Source organism: Macaca mulatta, chromosome 5, assembly GCF_049350105.2.
Source record: "Macaca mulatta isolate MMU2019108-1 chromosome 5, T2T-MMU8v2.0, whole genome shotgun sequence".
In the NCBI taxonomy this organism is placed as follows: Eukaryota; Metazoa; Chordata; class Mammalia; order Primates; family Cercopithecidae; genus Macaca; species Macaca mulatta.
In genome coordinates, this window is record NC_133410.1 from 65,997,307 (window position 1) to 66,018,758 (window position 21,452).

Consider the following 21,452-nt stretch of genomic DNA (forward strand, 5'->3'; position numbering starts at 1 on the left):
ATCAAATACATCTTCAGAAATTGTCCATTGTCCCTTAGAGGCAAAATCACCTTGATTGAGAACCACTAATATTGATTGAGAAATTTAAGAAACAGATCAACCAATCACTGTGTGTGGTGCTAACCTGGATCCTGATTCAAAGAAACCCTTGAAGATATATTTTCACTGATGATTGGAAATTTGACTATTAACTAGGTCTTTGGTATTAAATATTCATTTTTTAGGTGTGATAACAGTATTGTGGTTATGTTTTTTAGAAGGGCTTGATCTTTCAGTACATGCTGAAATATTTGCAGATGAATTATGATACTTGGCATTTATTTCAAAATAAGATGGAGTGAGGATAGTAGACTCTGGCTTGGGCAGGTGGTTGGTATTAAGTATTCATGAGAGTTCATCATTCTATTTTTGTATGTTTCAAAAGCTTTCTTAATTAAATGTGTACAGAAATGAGGAGAGGTGTGCTTAGAGAACCAAATTGAATAGATGAGAAAAAACACTAGAAATATATACTTGACTTTTTAGTATTACTTTTGTCTTTTTGATTGAGGGAAATTATTTTTGGATGTAATAAGAACTTTTTTTTATGTATTACTAAGTTATAAAAATACCTTTGGAACATTTCAGGGGGCTTTTTTCCCCATTCAGGGAGGTAGTATATCACAGTGGTTAGGGAATGAATTCTGTAATCTAAATGCCTGAGTTCAAACCCCAGCTCTGCCATTTACATTGTGACCTTGGAAAATTACTTAACCTCTCTGTGCCTCAGTTTCTTCATCTATGAAAAGCTACCAAAGTAGTAACTGTCTCATTAGTGGGCATATACATTAAATAAATAAGAATAAAGTGCTCATAATACTACTTGGTACAGAGTAAGTTCTATATAAGTGCTAGCTGTTATTGTTATTCTGGTATATTATGATCATTGTACAAAGTAGTAATAAAAAAATAAGGAGGCGAATAATTATCTGAGGCAAAACATTCTTGATGGATGTCTTAGTCAGATTGGGCTGCTATAATCAGAATATCATAGACTTTGATCTGTGTCTCTTTTAAGAGCACTGGTCCCATTCCTGAAGGCTCTGCACTCAGGACGTAATTACGTCCCAAATTCACCACCTCCTGATCCCATCACATTGGGGGTTAAGATTCCAGAATATGAATTTTCAGGGGACACACTAATTTCTAACAATGGCTGAATCTCAAAGTTTGAAGGCCTTTTACTGTTTATTTTAGTTGCTCAAAAAACTAGGTCACTGCCAGGATGCTACCTCTGTATAAAGTATGAAATTTGCCACGTTTGAATATGGAAGCCAGCATGATTGAGAGATTTATTCTCTTTTACTTTCTTAATCTTGATGCTTGTTTAACATATGATTTTGAGGGGAATAGGGATTTAGCTTTTTGTTTTCTTTGATTCTTCAGATTGAGTAGTTTGTTGTCCTAAACATGTGACCTTTAAAGAGGCATACATATAGCCTAGGTATTTTTTTAGTGTAGGTGATAATCTTTTTGAGACGGAGTCTTGCTCTATCACCCAGGCTGGAGTGCAGTGGCGCAATCTCAACTCACTGCAAGCTCCGCCTCCCGGGTTCGTGCCATTCTCCTGCCTCAGTCTCCCGAGTAGCTGGGACTACAGGCGCCCGCAACCACACCCGGCTAATTTTTTGTATTTTTTGTAGAGATGAGGTTTCACCGTGTTAGCCAGAGTGGTCTTGATCTCCTGACATCGTGATCCACCCACCTCAGCCTCCCGAAGTGCTGGGATTACAGGCGTGAGCCACCGTGCCCAGCCTGTAGGTGATAATCTTTACAGTGGCTCTGGAATTTTCATAAGCCAGTAAATAATAAGGGAAAGCAAAAGAAATCTCTTCCTGTATTACAAGGGTCCCCAACCTTTTTGGCACCAAGGACTGGTTCAGAAAGACGATTTTTCTTCCACAGAAATTGATGGTGGCAGTGGGAGTTGGCATTAGATATTCATAAGGAGCACACAACCTAGATTTCTCACATGCACAGTTCACAATAGGGCTCATGTTCCTGAGAGAATTTAATGCTGCTGCTGATCCAACAGGAGTCGGAGCTCAGGCAGTAACGCTCACTGGCCTGCTGCTTACTTCCTGCTGTGTGAACCCATTCCTAACAGGCCACTGCCAGTAGTGGTCCCTGTCCCGGGTTTTGGGGGCACCTGCTGTATTAGTTTTCAGTTGCTGCTCTAACAGATTACCACTATGGGTCACTGAGAAATGGGTCATTAAGCTATTTTGTCTTATGAACATCATAAGATAATATAGCCTACTATGAGCCTAGGCTATATAGGATACCCTGTTGCTTCCGTACTTCATACCTGTACAGCGTGTTTCTGTGCTGAATACTGTAGACAGTTGTATTTGTGTATTTAAATGTAGAAAAAGTATAATAAAAATATGGCATAAAAGATAAATGGTACACTTATAGGTCACTTACCATAAATGGAGCTTGCAGGACTGGAAGTGGCCCTGGATGAGTCAGTGAGTGAGTGCTGAGTAAATGTGAAGGCCTGGGACATTACTCTACACTCCCGTAGACTTTATAAATACTGTAGACTTAGGCCACACTAAATTCATAAACAAAATTTTTCTTTCTTCAGTAATAAACCTCATCTAACATTTTTACTTTATATCCTTTTTTTTTTATTGTTGTTAACTTTTGGACTCTTTTGTAATATTTAAAACTTAACCATACTGTTCAGCTGTACAAAAATATTTTATTTCCTTATTCTATAAGGTTTTTTCTATTTTTTTTAACTTTTAAAACTTTTTTGTTAAAAACTAAGACACAAACAACAAATCACCCTTGTGCTACACGAGATTAGGATCATTATCAGTGTCTTCCACTACCACATCTTGTCCCACTGTAAAGTCTTTGGGAACAATAACACACATGGAGCTGTCATCTCCTATAATAACATTGCTTTCTTCTGGAATACCTCCTGAGGGACCTGCCTGAGACTGTTTCACACTTAACTTCTTTTTATATAAGTAGTTGGAGTACACTCTAAGTTAGTGGATAAAAGTATAGTAAATACATAAACCAGTGGCATAGTTGTTTATTATCGTTACCAACTGTTTTGTACTGCACAAAATTGTGTTATACTTTATTTTTTATTTCAATAGGGTTTGGGGAACAAGTAGTGTTTGGTTACATAGATAATTTCTTTTTTTTTTTTTTTCTTTCCTTGAGATAGTCTCCCTCTGTCACCCAGGCTGGAGTGGCACAATATCGGCCCACTGCAGCCTCTGCCTCTTGGGTTCAAGCAATTCTCATGCCTCAGCCTCTCAAGTAGCTGGGATTATAGGATGTATTAGTCCTTTCTCACACTGCTATAAAGAACCGCCCAAGACTGGGTAGTTTTTAAAGGAAAGATGTTTAATTGACTCACAGTTCTGTGGGGCTGGGGGTGCCTCAGGAAACTTAAAATTATGGCAGAAGGGGAAGCAAACATGTCCTTCTTCACATGGTGGCAGCAAGGAGAATTGGCACACAAGGGGGAAAAGCATCAGATCTTGTGAGAACTCACTCTTATGAGAACAGCATGAGGGTAACCGCCCCCATGATTCAACTGCCTCCCACTGGGTCCTTCCCATGACATGTGGGGATTATGGCAACTATAGTTCAAGGTGAAATTTGGGTGGGGAGACAAAGCTAAACCATGTTACAGGGGATAATTTATTTAGTGGTGATTTCTGAGATTTTGGTGCACCTATCACCTGAACAGTGTACACTCTATCCACCGTGTAGTCTTGTATCCCTCTCCTCCTCCCACCCTTCCCCCTGAGTCCTCAGAGTCCATTGTATCATTCTTATGCTTTTGAATCCTCATAGCTTAGCTCCCACTTACAAGTGAGTACATGCGATGTTTGGTTTTCCATTTCTGGGTTACTTTATTGGAATGATGGTCTCCAACTCCATGCAGATTGCTACAAATGCTATCCATTATTTCATTCCTTTTTATGGTTGAGTAGCATTCCATGGTACATGTATACCACATTATCTGCTCGTTGATTAATGGGCATTTGGGTTGGTTCCATATTTTTGCAGTCGCAAATTATGCTGCTATAAACGTACGTGTGCAAGTGTCTTTTTCATATAGTGAGTCACTTTTCTTCTGAGTAGGTACCCAGTAGTGGGATTGCTGGATCAAATGGTAGATCTACTTTTAGCTCTACTAAGGTTTTCCATAGCGGTTGTACTAGTTTACATTCCCACCAGCAGTGTAAAATTGTTCCCTTTTCACTGCATCCAGGCCAACATCTGCTATATTTTGATTATGGCCATTCTTGCAGGAATGAGGTGGTATCTCACTGTGGTTTCGATTTGCATTTTCCTGATCATTAGTTATTGTTGAGCATGTTTTTGTATGCTTCTTGGCCATTTCTGTATCTTCTTTTGAGAATTGTCTATTCATGTCCTTAGCCCACCTTTTGATGAGATTGTTTGTTTTTTTCTTGCTGATTTGTTTGAGTTCCATGTAGATTCTGGATATTATTCCATTGTTGGATGGACAGTTTGTGAATATTTTCTTTCACTCTGTGGGTTGTCTGTTTACTCTGCCGTTGCCAGTTTACCGATTATTTCTTTGGCTTTGCAGAAGCTTTTTAGTTTAATTAGGTCCCATCTATTTTGTTTTTGTTGTGTTTGCTTTTGGATTTTTGGTCATGAAGTCTTTGCCTAAGCCAATGCCTAGAAGGGTTTTTCTGATGTTATCTTCAAGAATTTTTATGGCTTCAGGTCTTAGATTCAAGTCTTTGATCCATCTTGAGTTGATTTTGGTATAAGGTGGCAGATGAGGATTCAGTTTCATTTTTCTACCTGTGCCTTACTGATTATCCCAGCACCATTTGTTGAATAGGGTGTCCCTTCCCTACTTAATGTTTTTGTTTGCTTTGTTGAAGATCAGTTAGCTGTAAGTATTTGGCTTTACTTCTGGGCTCTCTATTCACTTCCATGGTCTATGTGCCTATTTTCATTTCAGTACTGTGCTGTTTTGGTAACTATATAGTATCGTTTGAAGCCAGGTAATGTGATGCCTCCAGATTTGTTCTTTTTGCTTAGTCTTCCCTTTGGCTATGCAGGCTCTTTTTTGGTTCCATATGAATTTTAGGATTGCTTTTTCTAGTTCTGTGAAGAATGATGATGGTATTTTGATGGGAATTGCATTGAATTTGAAAATTTGAAGATTGCTTTTGGCAGTATGTCATTTTCACAATATTGGTTCTACCCATCCATGAGCATAGGATGTGTTTTCATTTGTTTATGTTGTCTATGATTTCTCACCTCTTTGGTTAGGTGTATTCCAAATTATTATTATTATTATTATTATTTGCAGCTATTGTAAAAGGAGTTGAGTTCTTGATTTGTTTCTCAGCTTGGTTGCTGCTGGTGTATAGCAGAGCTATTGATTTGTGTACATTGATTTTGTATCTTGAAAGTTTACTGAATTCATTTGCCAGATCTAGGAGCTTTTTGGATGAGTCTAGGGTTTTCTAGGTATATGATCATATAATTGGCAAACAGCAACAGTTTGACTACCTCTTTTCTAATTTGGATACCCTTTATTTCCTTCTTTTGTCCGATTGCTCTGGCCAGGACTTCTAGTACTATGTTGAATACAAGTGGTGAAAGTGGGCAACCTTGTCTTGTTTCTGTTCTCAGGAGAAATACTTTCAACTTTTCCTTGTTCAGTATGATGCTGGCTGTAGGTTTATCATAAACGGCTTTTATTACCTTGAGTTATGTTCCTTCTATGCCGATTTTGCTGAGGGTTTTAGTCATAAAGTGGTGCCGGATGTTGGCAAATGCTTTTTCTGCCCCTATTGAGCTGATCATGTGATTTTTGGTTTTAATTCTTTTTATGTGGTGTATCACATCTATTGACTTGCATATTGACTTCTCTATGTCTTTTGGAATCATTTCATTGGATTGGTAACAATTCTTCTTTGAATGTCTGATAGAATTCAGCTGTGAATCCATCTGGTCCTGGACTTTTTTTGTTGTTGACAATTATTTTATTACCCTTTCACTCTTGCTGCTTATTATTGGTCTATTTAGAGTTTCTATTTCTTCCTGGTTTAATCTAAGAGGGTTGTATATTTCCAGGAATTTATCTCTCTCTTCTGATAGATAAATTGAATGTCTGATAGAATTCAGCTGTGAATCCATCTGGTCCTGGAATTTTTTTCTTTTTCTTTTTTTGAGACGGGGTTTTGCTCTTGTTGCCCAGGCTAGAGTGCAATGGTGCGATTTCAGCTCACTGTAACCTCCACCTCCCAGATTCAAATGATTATCCTGCCTCAGCCTCCCAAGTAGCTGGGATTACAGGTATGCACCACCACACCCGGCTAATTTCGTGTTTTTAGTAGAGACGGGGTTTTGCCATGTTGGCCAGGCTGGTTTTGAACTCCTGACCTCAGGCAATCCACCTGCCTCTGCCTCCCAAAGTGTTGGGATTACAGGCGTCAGCCACTGTACCCGGCCTGGACTTTTTGTTGTTGTTGACAATTCTTTTATTACCATTTCAATCTCATTGCTTGTTATTGGTATTTTCAGAGTTTCTTTTTCTTCCTGGTTTAATCTAGAAGGGTTGTATATTTCCAGGAATTTATCTGTCTCATCTAGGTCTGGTTTGTATACATAAAGGTATTCATACGAGCCTTGAATGATCTTTTGTCTTTCTGTGGTATCAGTTGTAATATCTCCTATTTTGTTTCTAATTGAGTTTATTTGGATCTTCTGTCTTCTTTGTTAACCTCGCTAATGGTCTATCAATTTTGATTATATTTTCATTTAGTTCTACCAAATGGCTTGATCTTTGTTATTTCTTTTCATCTGCTGGGTTTAGGTTTTGTTTATTCTTCTTTCTCTAGTTCTAGTTCCTTGAGGTGTGACTTTAGATTGTGTATTTGTGTTCTTTCAGACTTTTTGATGTAGGCATTTAATGCTATGAACTTTCCCGTTAGCGCTGTTTTTGCTGTATCTTAGAAGTTTTGATAGGTTGTGTCACTGTTATTGTTCAGTTCAAATAATTTTTCAATTTTCATCTTTATTTCATTGTTGATCCAACAGTTGTTCAGGAGCAGATTATTTAATTTCCATCTATTTGCTTGGTTTTGAGCGTTCATTTTGGAAACTGACTTCCAATTTTATTCGACTGTGGTCTGAGAGAGTACTTGATATAATTTTGGTTTTCTTAAATCTATTGAGACTTGATTTGTGGTCTCTCTCATGCAGTCTATCTTGGAGAATGTTCCATGTGCTGATGAATAGAATGTATATTCTGCAGTTGTTGGGTAGAATGTTCTGTAAATATCTATTAAGTCCATTTGTTCCAGTGTATACTTTAAGTCCGTTGTTTCTATGTTGACTTTCTGTCTTGATGACCTGTTTACTGCTGTCCGTGGGGGTATTGAAGACCCTCACTGTAAGTGTGTTGCCGTCTGTCTCATTTCTTAGGCCTAGTAGAAATTGTCTTATAAATTTCGGAGCTCTGGTGTTAGGTGCATATATATTTAGGATTGTGATATTTTCCTGTTGGACTAGTCCATTTCTTATATAATGGCCTTTTTTGTCTTTTTAACTGTTGTTGCTTTAAAGTCTGTTTTGTCTGATATAAGAATAGCTACTCCTGCTCTCTTTTGGTATCCATTTGCATGGAATATCTTTTACTACTTCTTTACCTTAAGCTTATGTGAATCCTTATGTGTTAAGTGAGTCTTTGAGGACAGCAGGTACTTGGTTGGTGCATGCTTATCCATTCTGCCATTCTGTGTCTTTTAAGTGGAGCATTTAAGCCATTTATATTCAATGTTAGTATTGAGATGTGAGGTACTGTTCTATTCATTGTACTAGTTGCCTGAATTTTGTGTGTGTGTGTGTGTGTGTGTGTGTGTTTTACAGACCCTGGGAGATTTATCCTTTAAGGAGGTTCTATTTTGGTGTATTTTGAGTTTTTGTTTCAAGATTTAGAACTTCTTTTAGCAGTTGTAGTGCTGGCTTGTTAGTGGGGATTTCTGTCACCATTTGTCTGTCTGAAAAAGACTTTATCTTTCCTTCATTTATGAAGCTTAGTTTTGCTGGATACTAAAATTCTTGGCTGATAATTGTTTTATTTAAGGAAGATAAAAATAGGACCTCAGTCCCATCTGATTTGTAGGGTTTCTGCTGAGAAATCTGCTGTTAATCTGATAGGTTGTTTTTTTAAAATAGGTTACCTGATGCTTTTGCCTCACAGCTCTTAAGATTCTTTGCTTTGTCTTGACTTTAGATAACCTAATGACTGTGTGGCCAGGTGATGATCTTTTTGCAATGAATTTTCCAGGTGCTCTTTGAACTTCTTGTATTTGGATGTCTAGATTGCTAGCAAGGCCAGGGAAGTTATCCTTGATTATTTCCTCAATTTTTCCAAACTTTTAGATTTCTCTTCTTCCTCAGGAACACCAATTATTCTTATGTTTGGTCGTTTAGCAAAATCCCAAACTTCTTCAAGGCTTTGTTCATTTTTTTAAAATTTATTTTTTCTTTGTCTTTGATTGGGTTAATTCAAAAGCCTTGTTTTTGAGCTCAGAAGTTCTTCTACTTGTTTGATTCTGTTGTTAAAACTTTCTAATGTATTTTGCATTTCTCTAAGTGTGCCTTTCTTTTCTAGAAGTTGTGATTGTTTTTTATTTATGCTATCTATTTCTCTGGAGATTTTGTCATCCAAGTCTTGTATTTTTTAAAAAAATTCTTTTAAGTTGGTTTTCACCTTTCTCTGGTGCCTCCTTGAGTAATGTAATAATCAACCTTCTGCATTATTTTTCTGGCAATCAGAGATTTATTTGTTTGGATCCATTGCTGGGGAGCTAGTATGATCTTTTGGGGTTGTTAAAGAACCTTGCTTTGTCATAGTACCAGAATTGTTTTCCTGGTTTCTTCTCATTTGGGTAGACTATGTCAGAGGAAACATCTGGAGGTCAAGCGCTGCAATTCAGATTCATTTGTCTAATGGAGTGATCCCTTGATGTGGTGTTCTCCTCCTTCCCCTAGGGATTATATTTCCAGAGAGGCAGCCTGAAGTGATTGCTATTGCTTTTCTGTGTCTAGCCACCCAACAGAGCTATGGGGCTCCAGGCTGGTACTGGGAAGTGCCTGCAAAGAGTCTTGTGATATGATCTGTCTTCAGGTCTCTCAACCATGGATCTCAGCACCTCCTCTGGTGGAGGTAGCAGGGGAGTGAAGCAGACTCTGTGAGGGTCTTTGGTTGTAGTTTTGTTTAATGTGCTGGTTTTCTTTAATATTGGTTGTGCTAGCAGGTGGCTGGCCACCAGCCAGGAGGTGCTACTTTCAAGAGAGCATCTGCTGATACAAGGTTGCCTGGATAAGTATTCAGGTTTCTCAGGTGATGTGTGGGGCCTTAGAGCTCCTGTCTTAGGCTACAGGGCAGTTAGAGAAAGACCATCAGGTGGAGGTAGGATTGATTAGGTGTGTCCGAGCTCAGACTCTCCTTGGGCTGAGCTTCTTGTGACCACTGTAGGGGATGAGAGTATGGTTCCCAGGCCACTGGACTTATGTTCCCAAGGGGATTATGGCTGTCTCCACTGCATCATACTGGTCACCAAGGAAGTGGGGGAAGCCGACAGACTGGCCTCACCCAGCTCCCATGCAGCTAGGCGAGGCCAGTTTCACTGCCACTGTGCCCCACCAAACCAAGTTTGTATCCAGGCAACCAGTGAGCAGGACTGACATTTTGCGCCAGGCTACAAGCCTCTCTGCTGAGAAAGGAAGCTGGGCCTTCAGGCCCTGCCCCTTGCCCCCTACCCTGGCTTGTATTTGAACTTCCTATTCGCCCTTCCCCCAATTCTGCCCAGGAAAATTCATGCGTGGTCAAAATTATTTAAAGTTCAACTAGAAATTTCCTTCTTCCTGTGGTCCTTCCCCAATTCCACTGGCAGCCCTCCCCAAGGAACCCTGTGAGAGAAAGTCAGAAATGGTTTCCTTGGAAACCAGGAGTACTTACAGGGCTCTTCCCACCTTTGCTTCTACTATTATATTTCCCTTGGGTCTCTCAATTCCTTTCAGCTCTAGGTAAGGTTAAATCCTTCTCTCATGACCTGGATTTTCAGGTTCCCCAGTAAGGATGTGTTTGGAGGCAGACTTTCCCCCATTTCACACTTTGGGCACTCATAGTTTTTCAGCTGTCTCATGGAGTTTGCAGCGGCAAGCCATTTCTTTCAAAGAGTCTGTGAATTCTTTCAGTTTTCTTGGTATGTTCCTGTGATAGTTCTTGGAGCAAAGAAGTTCATGATGTGAAGTTTCCACACGCTGTTCTGTCCATCTGAGTGGGAGCTGCAAGTTAGTCCTACCTTCTGTCCTCCACTTTTTCCTGTGTGTACTATCCTTTAATGTGACTGGCAGTGCAGTTTATTTACATCAGCATCACCACAAACATATGAGTAATGCTTTTCACTAGGACATGATGGCTGTGAGGTCACTAGGCAATACAATTTTTTAGTGCCGTGGTAACCTTATAGGACCACTATCATGTTTACAGTTTGTTGTTGACTGAAACGTTGTTAGGCAGTGCATGACTGTTTCACAAATTTAATGGCTTAAAACAGTACTCTTCTATTATCTATTGCACCGTTATATAGAGAGAACCATGAGCTTGACCAGGTATTCTGTTTAGAGTATTACAAGACTGGAATCAAGATGTTGACAGGTTTGTATTTCTTTCTGGAGGCTGTAGGGACGAATCTGCTTCCAGTCTGTTTCCAATCTTATTCAGATTGTTGGCAGAATTCAGTTTCAAGTGGTTGTAGGACTGAGGTTCCCATTTCCTCATTGGCTGTTCACCAGGGTGTCATTCTTAGTTTCTAGAAATAACTCATGTTTCTTGGTGTATGGCCCCACATCTTTAGTACCAGCAACAGTGCAAGTCCTTTTCATGCTTCAGATTTCTGTGACTGTTCCTTCTGCTTCATTTCTCCTCTGCTTCCAGCAGGAGAAAGTACTCTATTTTTAAGGGCTTAATGTGATTAGATTGGGCCTACCTACATTATCAAAGATAATCTCCCCATCTCAAGGTCTCTTTTGCCATGAAATTTAATGTATTTACAAGTTCTGGAGATTAAAGCAGGCACATTTGTAGGGAATTGTTTTTCTTCCCACTACATTTTAAGGTTCCTTTGGAGTATTGTCATGATTCAATTTTGAATGAGATTTTTATTTTTATTTTTACAGGTTTTTTATGTTAACTTTGGTGACCTTTTGTGTACTTTACACGAAACACCTTATATAATAAGTACTGGGGATTCGTTCTATGTTCCTTCAGGTAAGTATAATTAAAGACAATTTATTTCACTTAGACAACATGTATATGGTTGTTTTTGGGCACCATGGAAATGGAAGCCACAGTGGTCAAAATGAAGTGTGATATGACTGATGGATGTCGAAATAGTTTGGTACATATTTTCCTTTCATTTGATTATCAGGTAAGTGTATTAGCATTTTGTGGTGGTTTTTTTGTTTTTGAGACAGAGTCTCGCTCTGTCACCCAGGCTGGAGTGCAGTGGCACGATCTCAGCTCAGTGCAGTCTCCACCTCCTTGTTTCATGCGATTCTTGTGCTTCAGACTCCCAAGTAGCTGGGACAACAGGCACGAACTACCACGTCTGGCTACTTTTTGTATTTTTAGTAGAGACGAGAGTTTGCTACGTTGGCCAGGCTGGTCTAGAACTCCTGACCTCAAGTGATCTGCCCACCTCGGCCTCCCAAAGTGCCATGATTACAGGTGTGAGCCACTGTGCCCAACCAATTAATGTTTTGATACATGAGAACAAGAGTTGTTTACTACTGACTATAAAAATATTGGCCGGGCACGGTGGCTCAAGCCTATAATCCCAGCACTTTGAGAAGCCAAGGTGGGTGGATCACAAGGTCAGGAGATTGAGACCATCCTGGCTAACATGGTGAAACCCATCTCTACTAAAAATACAAAAAAATTAGCCAGGCGTGGTGTGGGTAGCTGTAGTCCCAGCTACTCTGCAGGCTGAGGCAGGAGAATGGCATGAACCTGGGAGGTGGAACTTGCAGTGAGCAGAAGTTGCACCACTGCACTCCAGCCTGGGGAACAGAGCGAGACTCGGTCTCAAAATAATAAGTATGTATATATTTATATATACACATATGTATATATACATAAATATGTATATATTTTTAGTCAGCAGATATGTTGTATTCCAGAGTAGAACGAAAATTGCCCCATGTTATCTCTAAGAAATTATGTTTTTAGAACATTATTTTAAACTGTTTAAAGAATGGAATGGTATGCTTCATCAGCTATTGAACAGCAAAAGTTATTGTAAATAGCCATTTTAATCCACTTGTCATTCATTCACTCATTCAACAAGTGTGATTAAGAGACTGCTATGGGCCAGGTGCAGTGGCTCGCACCTGTAATCCCAACATTTTGAGAGGCTGAGGAGGGCTTGAGGTGAGGAGTTCGGGACCAGCCTGGGCAACGTAGGGAGACCCTGTCTCTACAAAAAATGCAAAAGTTAACCAGGCATGGTGATGCACACCTACAGTCCTAGCTCTTGGGAGCCTGGGACAGGAGGATTGCACGAGCCCAGGAGTTCAAGGTTGCAGTGAGCTATGATTGTACTACTGCACTCCAGCCTGGGTGACAGAGCAAGACTCTGTCTCAAAAACAAAAACAAAACAAAGTGTCTACTATGTCCATGTATTGCTGGAAGATTTGGGATATATAAATGAACAAAACAGGCAAAAATCCCTGCTCTTATAGAGCTTACATTCTGTTAGGAGACAATAATAATAGTCATACTTGCATAGTCCTTAGTATGTCAGCACTGTTGTGAATACTTTCTCAATTTCTAGTATATAGAAAGTCACAGTGATAGTACTCAATTCTAATAAGCCTGTCACATGTGATAATTGTGGTCCATCTGTATTTCACTTTTCCTGTTATTTATTACCTCATTTAAGAGTAGCATTTGCCTTTTTAAAATTTTGAGATTTCATTCTACTTAACATTGTACCTTTTATACTCATATATATATGAGTATGTCTGGTTTAGAGGAATCCACAGAAGTTCTGTAGACCTAATAAAGATTGGTTGCAGAAAGAGATTTTCTTTTCTTACCCTCTTGACTGACTCATCCCTGCATTTATTACCATAACGATATGAAATTTGTATTTCTGTTCTCTGAAGCCTCATCTGGGTCACGTATCATGGTTAGCTCTTGATGTTGTAGTTCATGGAATTAAGTAAGTTACTTAGGTTAGGTGAATTGTTTTTATTTTGTGTCTTACTATAACTGTCAGGTGATGGCTATATACTTAATCAAAAGGAATGATTCCTATGGAAATAATTTTTTTTTTCTTATCACTTTTAGGTAACTATTATAACATCAAAAATCTCCTGAATGAGGAAAGTGTTCTTCTTTTTACTCAGATAAAAAGATGAAAGATCAACCAAGCTTAAATATGTGTGTATATATGTATATGTGAAAAACAGTTTGTATAGTTGGGACATTTGTCTTTGTAATTACTTGTGATGTTTTAAAATAAAAATTTTATTCATTTTTGTGTAGACTTGTATTTGATAAACATTTCTAACTCCCATGTTTTTTCCGATTTTTCAGTGACTATACATAATAGCTTGTAGCGATGCCCATATTTATGATATTATTTTTATAATTTGACAAGAATACAAAAATGAAATATAGAACATTTCTGTGTCAAAAGAGACCGATTAATATATCTATTCATTAAAAAACACCTTTTCCAAATATGAATTTTAAATCATTAATTATTAAATAATCCAATGGGAGAAAACTGTGGTAAATGGCATATTTGTGTTAATTTCCTAAAACTGCTATAACAAAATACCACAAAATGAGTGACTTAAAGCAACAGAAATTTATTATCTCAGTTCTAGAGGCTAGAAGCCTGAAATCAAGCTGTTGTCAGGGCTGTGATGTGTTCGAAAACCTATAAGGGAGAATCCTTCCTTATTCCTAACTTCTGGTGGTTTACTGGCAATTTCTGGCATTCCTTGACTTGCACTGGTAGGTAGCATTTCAGTCTACTTGCATTATCACATGGTATTCTCACCTTCTGTGTCTGTGTTCGCATGACATCTCTTTAGTATATTACATGTAAATGTTTTTCCATCATGCTTTTTGGTTCATATTTTCGTTGGAGGCAGTGTCTTTTGCCATTGCTTTCTGTATGTGGCCTCAACTTTCCCTCAATAAATAAATCTAAGCTAAAAATTTTATTCAATATTTTTGGTATGGTTAGCATGTAATTATCATTAACTCTGGTTAATTAGAAAATTAGAAAAATCATAAAAACAAGTTTTTTTTGGTTTTTGGTGTGGTTTTTGGTATGGTTAGCATATAATTATCATTAACTCTGAAGAAATTGATGTTTCACAGTAAATTATTTTTAGGTCAACTCCCTTTTCAGGTCTTACATATTAAATACACACATTCAAAGCAACTCTGGTGTAGGACTTAGGAAGAATGAAGTGTGATGGCTTTTTTTTATACTTTATAATTTTCTATTGTGATTTTTATTGAATCTTTTTTTTTTTTTTTACCTTTATTTCTTTGAATATATTTGTTATGAAGTCTTATTGAAGGCTTGACTAATCAAGTATCTGGGCTCATACAGATTTAGTTTTCACTGAATGCTTTTTTTCCTTTAGTATATTTCACTTTCCTATGTTTTTACATGTCTAATAATTTTTGGTTGACAGCTGGACATTTTAGGTAGCATATTGTAGCAACTCAATTTTGTCTTATATCTAAGGGATTTGTATTTTAAATTTAGCATTTTGACTGGACTCAAACTGTGGAATCTATCTTATATATGATGTGAAGTTCTGGCTGTCTGTGCTCTGTTTTTAAATTCTTTATTTCAATATTTATTCTTGCTTGCTAGGGGTAGTTCCTGTGTCTGCATAGCTTAGCAGTCAGCCAATCATTTGGACAAAGGTTAAGATCAAACACTTGAGTCTATAAGCCTTCCATCCACTGTTGGTTGTTCTGTGTGGGATGGGGGCTGCATTCAGTGTAGCAGGCAGTTCCCAAATCCCCCTTGGTTTTTACATTTGCCATGCTCTCTTGAGTCTCCTCTGTGCATGCATCATTTCAGTTTGCCAAAGATGTTTGGAGAGCTCATGTTACTCTTCTCTACCCTTCTGTTTCCAGGACCTTGTTAAATTTCTGGCTGCTCTGTTGCTCTTCAAGGACTAGGACTGTAACCTTTGGTTAATAACTAAAAATATTCCTTGTCCATTCCTAAGTGATTTTTTTACTTTTGACTTACAGAGTTGTAGGTTTATACCTCTGCTGTAAATCAAGACTCCTCTTACAGCAAAGTTGCTAGTTTTCAGTTAACTACAGCCAGACAAAACTGTAGTTTTTACTGATCAACCTAGGGGTGGGTGAGACCTCACTCAAGAAGGCCACAGATTCCAACAGTTCTTTTCCAAAGCTTTAGCAATTTTTTTTTTTCTTTCTTGTCTTGTTTTTTTCCTTCTTTCTTTATTTTTTTTCTGGAGGCAGAGTTTCACTCTTGTTGCCCAGGCTGGAGTGCAATGGCATGATCTCGGCTCACTGCAGCCTCCGCCTCCTGGGTTCAAGCAATCCTCCTGCATCAGTCTCCTGAGTAACTGGGATTACAGGTGCTCGCCACCATGCCCGGCTAATTTTTGGATTTTTAGTAGAGACGAATTTTCACCATGTTAGCCAGGCTGGTCTCAAATTCCTGACCTCTGGGTGATCCACCCACCTCGGCCTCCCAAAGTGTTGGGATTACAGCTGTGAGCCACTGTGCCCAGCTTAAGTATATCCTTTCTGTGTCTAAACTGAAAGCCCATATGGTTCAGCAAAAGCTCTCCAGTCTGCTTGGTCAGAGCCACATCTGAATTTTGCCACCTCTGTACTCTGTTCAGCTCATAGACTTCTGTCATGTCTCAGAATTTTGCTCTGCACATTTGCAGCCTACTGTTCAGCCAACTTCTAGGGCTATAATGGTTGATACAGTAGTCACAAGTTGTAGCTATTTAAATTTAAAATGTTGTTTCTTACTCATTTGCCACATTTCAAGTGCTTAGTAGCACATGGTAGTGGTGACTACCACATTAGATGTCACAGATATAATTATTATGCAATTAACCCACAGATATAAGTTGCAGAAAGTTCTGTTGTTCTTGGGCACCTCATGCAGATTTCTGGAGCTCTTTTTCAGTTTCTACTTCTGTACCCTGCATCACAATTCAGTCTTCTCAACAGTCCTAAATTGTGATCTTTCTCTGCTCATTAAGACCACTGTTCTTTTTGAACTCAACTCTCTGTGTCCAGTTTTGCAGAGTGCCCCCAGGCATAAAATTGGGTGACTATGGAGTTAATCTCTTGTCTTGAAAGAATCACAGTCCTGGTGGGGTGTGGTGGCTCACACCTGTAATCCTAGCACTTTGGGAGACCGAGGCGGGTGGATCACCTGAGGTCAGGAGTTCAAGACCAGCCTGGCCAACACAATGAAACCCTATGTCTACTAAAATACAAACGTTAGCCGGGCATGATGGCAGGTGCCTGTAATCCGAGCTACTCGGAAGCTGAGATGGGAGAATTGCTTAAACCTGGGAGATGGTTGCAGTGAGCCAAAATCACGCATCTGCACTCCAGGCTGGGCAGCTGAGCAAGACACTGATTCAAAAAAAAGAAAAAAAAATTTCTGTCCAATGTCTGCATAGAATTACCTTTTATCTTTTTCTATTTTAAAGTTTGTTGGAGGAGGACAAATTCGACCCCCATTAATCCATCGTGGGCATCACCCACGAGAGAGGTTTTTTTTTAATGATTTTTCTAATTTTTATTGTTGGGTAGGATTCCACAGTTTGTTGTCCATTTACTTACCACATGGATGCATGTGTCTTTAATTTCTTCCAGTGGTTGCTTACATCTATGTAACTACAATTCTGAAAAAGAAATTGGCAAGGATACAATGCATGTGTATAGTTCTGTTTCATTATGTGTGAATTTGTGTAACTACTGCAATCAACATAGAACTGTTTCATCACTAATTTGTTCTTCATTTCTGTAATATTGTCACTTACATATTGTTGTAGCAATGGAATAATATAGTGTATGACCTTTGGTTTTTCTCACTCAGCATGAAGCCCTTAAGATCATCCAAGCAGTTGTACCTATCAATAGCTCATTTCTTTTTATTGCTAAGTGATATTCTCTAGTATGGATAACTGTACCACAAATAAAGATGAAGTGAACACTTCCTACAGGTTTTTCTGTAAATTTAAGTTTTTGTTTCTTTGTAGTAATGCCCATATGGGAAGCATACCTTTGATTTTTTAGGAAACTGCTTAACTGTTTTCCAGATTGGCTATACCATTTCAGATTCCTATAATCAATTTATGAGATACTGTGGTCTCATAAACCCCTTATCTATGGTTTCACTTTCCTTGAATGCAATTAACCCACAGTTAACAGTGGTCCAAAAATGTTAAATGGAAAATTCCAGAAATAATCTCTAAGTTTCAAATTGTGTGCTGTTCCGAATAGCATAATGAAATTCCATGCCCTCCCACCTGGGACCTGAATCCTCCTTTTGTCCAACATATGTATACTATAGACTACCTGCCTGTTAGTCATTATTATTTTCTGCTGTTGACTTTTAACCATTGATACCACCATGGTTCTATGATCCAGGATCACCTGAAGCAGTTGATCCTCCTGACAGTAGTAGCCTAACGCTACGTCCCAATGCCTGTGTCATTCACCTCACTTCATCCCGTCAGCATAGGCCTTTTATCACGTCATCACAAAAAGACGGGTAAGTGCAGTACAAGAAAGTATTTTGAGAGAAAGACCATATTTACGAAACTTTTACTACAACACATTATAATTTTTCTGTTTCATTGTTAACTCATACTTTGTCTAATTTATAAATTAAAACATATGCATACAAAAAATCTAAAGGTATCTATCTATAGATATATATAAGGTTCAGTACTGTCTGTAGTTTCAGGCATCCACTGGGGGTCTTGGGAACCTAATCCCCAAGGTGGACTGCTGTATCTAGTTTCTTTGCCCCCTCACCAAACATTTGGTATTGTTAATTTTTTTAGCTGTTCTAATAAGTGAGTAAGGATATTGTCTCTTGAACTTAATTTGCATTTCTCTAATGACTGGTGATGTTAAGCATCTTTTCATGTGTTTATTTGCTATCCATATATCCTCTTCAGTGAAATGCCTTATCATGTCTTTTGATCATTTTTTATGTGGATTTTTAAATGTTGAATTTTGGAAGTTTAAAAATATATTTTCGATATAAGTCATGTGTTGGACATATGGTTTGCAAATATTTTCTTCTGTGGCTTGTCTCATCTTTATAACAAGGCCTTTTGAAGAGCAAAGCTTTTAATTTTGATGAAGTCTAACATTGATTTTTATTCTTTTATGGGTCATATTGCATCTTGCAAACTCATCAATCTCTAGATCCAAAATATTTTTTTCCTATTTCCTTCTATAAGTTTATAGTTTTGCATTTTATATTTCAGTTTTGTAATCCATTTTGAATTAAATGTTTTCTCACAAGGTGAGAGGGTTAGGTCAAAATTCATTTTTTGGCTGTGGATGTCTGATTGTACCCGCAGCAGTTGTTGAAAGGGCTATCTTTCTTCCATTGAATTGCTTTTGCACCTTTGTCAAAAATCAGTTGAGCATATTTGTGTGGATCTATTCTGAGTTCTGTATCTATTTTTTTTTTAATATGGTAGAAGTTTATTACTCCATTGAAACAGTTCAGAGGTGTATAGTCAAAAGCCGAAATAGGATGGTTCTGCTATCCTTGATATGTGGCTTAAATTTTTTTTTAATTTTATTTCAGTGGCTTTTGGGTACAAATGGTTTTTGGTTACATGGATGAATTACATAGTGGTGAAGTCTGAGATTTTAGTGTACCTGTCACTCAAGTTGTGTACATTGTACCCAATATGTAGTTTTTTATCTCTCCCTTTTCATCCTCCCCCTTCTGAGTCTCCAAAGTCCATTATACCACTCTGTATGCCTTTGCATATTCATAGCTTAGCTCCCTCTCACTTAGCTCATGACTGAGAACATAGGGTATTTGGTTTTCCATTCCTGAGTTACCTCACTTGGAATAATGGCCTCCAGCTGTATTCACGTTGCTGCAAAATACATTATTTTAATTAAATTTTATTTTAGATCCAGGGGGTACATGTGCAGGTTTGTTACTTGAGTACATTACATCCAGGTAGTGAGCACAGTTAAGTAGCGAGCACATCCAAGTAGTGAGCACAGATAGTGAGCACCCAATAGTCAGTTTTTCAACCCTTGCTCCCCTCCCCGCTTCCCCATATCTATCCCAAGGAAAAGAATTAAATAGATATTCTGCCCTCTGACTTCTCAGTTTCACTGCCAGGCCATCAGGAATGCGATCCACCTAGTGATACTCCTGACCCAGTGTTCCGGCTGTTCAGATCAGACAGGTACCTCTTTTCATCTGCAGGAACGTTAGTGTTCCAGGTAGAGAGGGAGTATGACTCTACCCCACATACAAGCCTGAAACTGGAGGGCACTCTTCCTGTGGGGATGCAGGATAAACCTGACGTGTTCCAGAAAGGCTGTCTATAGGTGTACCCACGTGAAGCTCCCGTGGGAGAAGCCCTAGCTCTGTCTGCAGTGGTAGATTAAGGGGGAAAATAAGTCTCTTTTTTTTTTTTAAGATGGAACCTTGCTCTGTTGCCCAGGCTAGAGTGCCGTGGTGTGATCTTGGCTCACTGCATCCTCTGCCTCCTGGGTTCAAGCAATTCTCCTCCCTCAGCCTCTCAAATAGCTGAGATTACAGGTGCCCACCACCATGCCCGGCTAATTTTTATATTTTTAGTAGAGACAGGGTTTCACCATGTTAGCCAGGCTGGTCTCGAACTCCTGACCTCATGATCCGCCCGACTCAGCCTTCCAAAGTGCTGGGATTACAGGCGTGAGCCAGCATGCCCGGCTAGCTAGCCTGCTCTTTCTTTAAGACCCTTCATGAGCATGAGAGCTGCCTGACAAAGTAGAGTTACAGACTTTCCACGCTAAGCCCAGCACTGCACCTGTTCCTCTGCTGAAAGAAACTTTCCACAAACAAAGGTTCTGGAACTCAAGGCCTGCCGTCTGGGTTCTTTTGTCATACGAGATGCTCCCTTGATATGGTATAGTCCCCCTTCCTGCAGTAGTGGGAGTCCCTGAGAGCCAGACTACTGTTAATGCTCTGCTGGGGTTAGCCACCCAGTGGGGCTGCCACACTCTAGGCTGGTGCAGGGGAATGTCTGCAAGGAATCCAGTGATGTGAGCTGTCCTCAGAATTTCCAGTAGTGGCTACCAGGGCCAGCTGTGGTGGAGGTGGCAGGGGAGTGACATAGATTCTGAGACTCCTTGGTTTTAAATAGCCTTAGTGTGTTTGCTTTCTCAGATGCCAGTTGCAGTAGTTATGAACTGGTCACATGGACAGACTCAGGACCTCTTAGTTAGCCAGGGTGGTACAGGCAATGGTGATAGCTGAAGTCACACACACATTTTTTCCTTCCTTGGCACTGTGTTATTCTACCTAGAGATGCTGTAATGGACTGTGTGTGTTGGCCTCCAGCTCGGAGGTGGTGCTTGCCAAAGAGTGCCAGCCGCAGTGGTACTGGTGATGTTTGTGCTTGCTTTATGTTACCCAGGGAAGGTACCCTGGTGTCTCAGGCAATGGGCAGTGCCATAATGCTCCCAAAAGTTTCTATTGTTTGTATTAAGCTACCAGGGCAGGTAGTGGGGCAAAGCCAAGTGGAGGCTGGGTCAGGTAAGTCTGCACTCTGACTTTCTGTGTGTAGGGCAAGCAGTGGTCCCAGTAGCAGTCAGCGGACACTTCTCTGGCCACCGCGGTGATGTTACAGGTAGGAGTACAGCTGCCTCTGTTGCACATAAGAGTTCACATAAGGAGTGGGGAGTAGCAGGGGACAGTAAACCCACCCAGCTCCTATGCACTTGGCAAGGTGGGTATCACAGCTGCAGTGTTTCATTAGCAGCAGCTGGCTAGATTCCAGGCAGTCTGTGCTCAGATTCTCTGTTGATCCACATGTCTACCTCTCTGTCAATACAACACTGTCTTGATTATGTATGACTTGAAATTGGGTATAGTGGTCCTCCCATTTTGTTTTTTCTCAGAATTATTTTAGGTATTCTGATTCCTTTGCCTTTTCATGTAAATTTGAATAATTTTTTTCATTATGCACAAAGAATCCTGTGATTTTGATGAGTTTTGTTAAACTTATATATCATTTTGGGGAAAAATTAACATTTTTGCTCTCTTGAAGTTTTCCTTTTTTTTTTTTTTTTTTT

The 21,452-nt window shown here is 39.1% G+C and overlaps 1 protein-coding gene across 2 annotated transcripts in view; it reads left to right on the plus strand.

Moving 5' to 3' along the window:
• CENPC (centromere protein C) overlaps window positions 1-13,627 on the plus strand; it is a 71,452-nt gene extending 57,825 nt beyond the window's left edge. For both annotated transcript variants that reach the window (XM_001099283.5, XM_015138619.3), the window contains exons 18-19: window positions 11,257-11,347; window positions 13,431-13,627. In XM_001099283.5, coding sequence (XP_001099283.4) covers window positions 11,257-11,347; window positions 13,431-13,501 — 162 coding nt within the window. In that variant the 3' untranslated portion in view covers window positions 13,502-13,627. The remainder of the gene's footprint in view (window positions 1-11,256; window positions 11,348-13,430) is intronic.
• The last annotated feature ends 7,825 nt before the right edge of the window (window positions 13,628-21,452 follow it).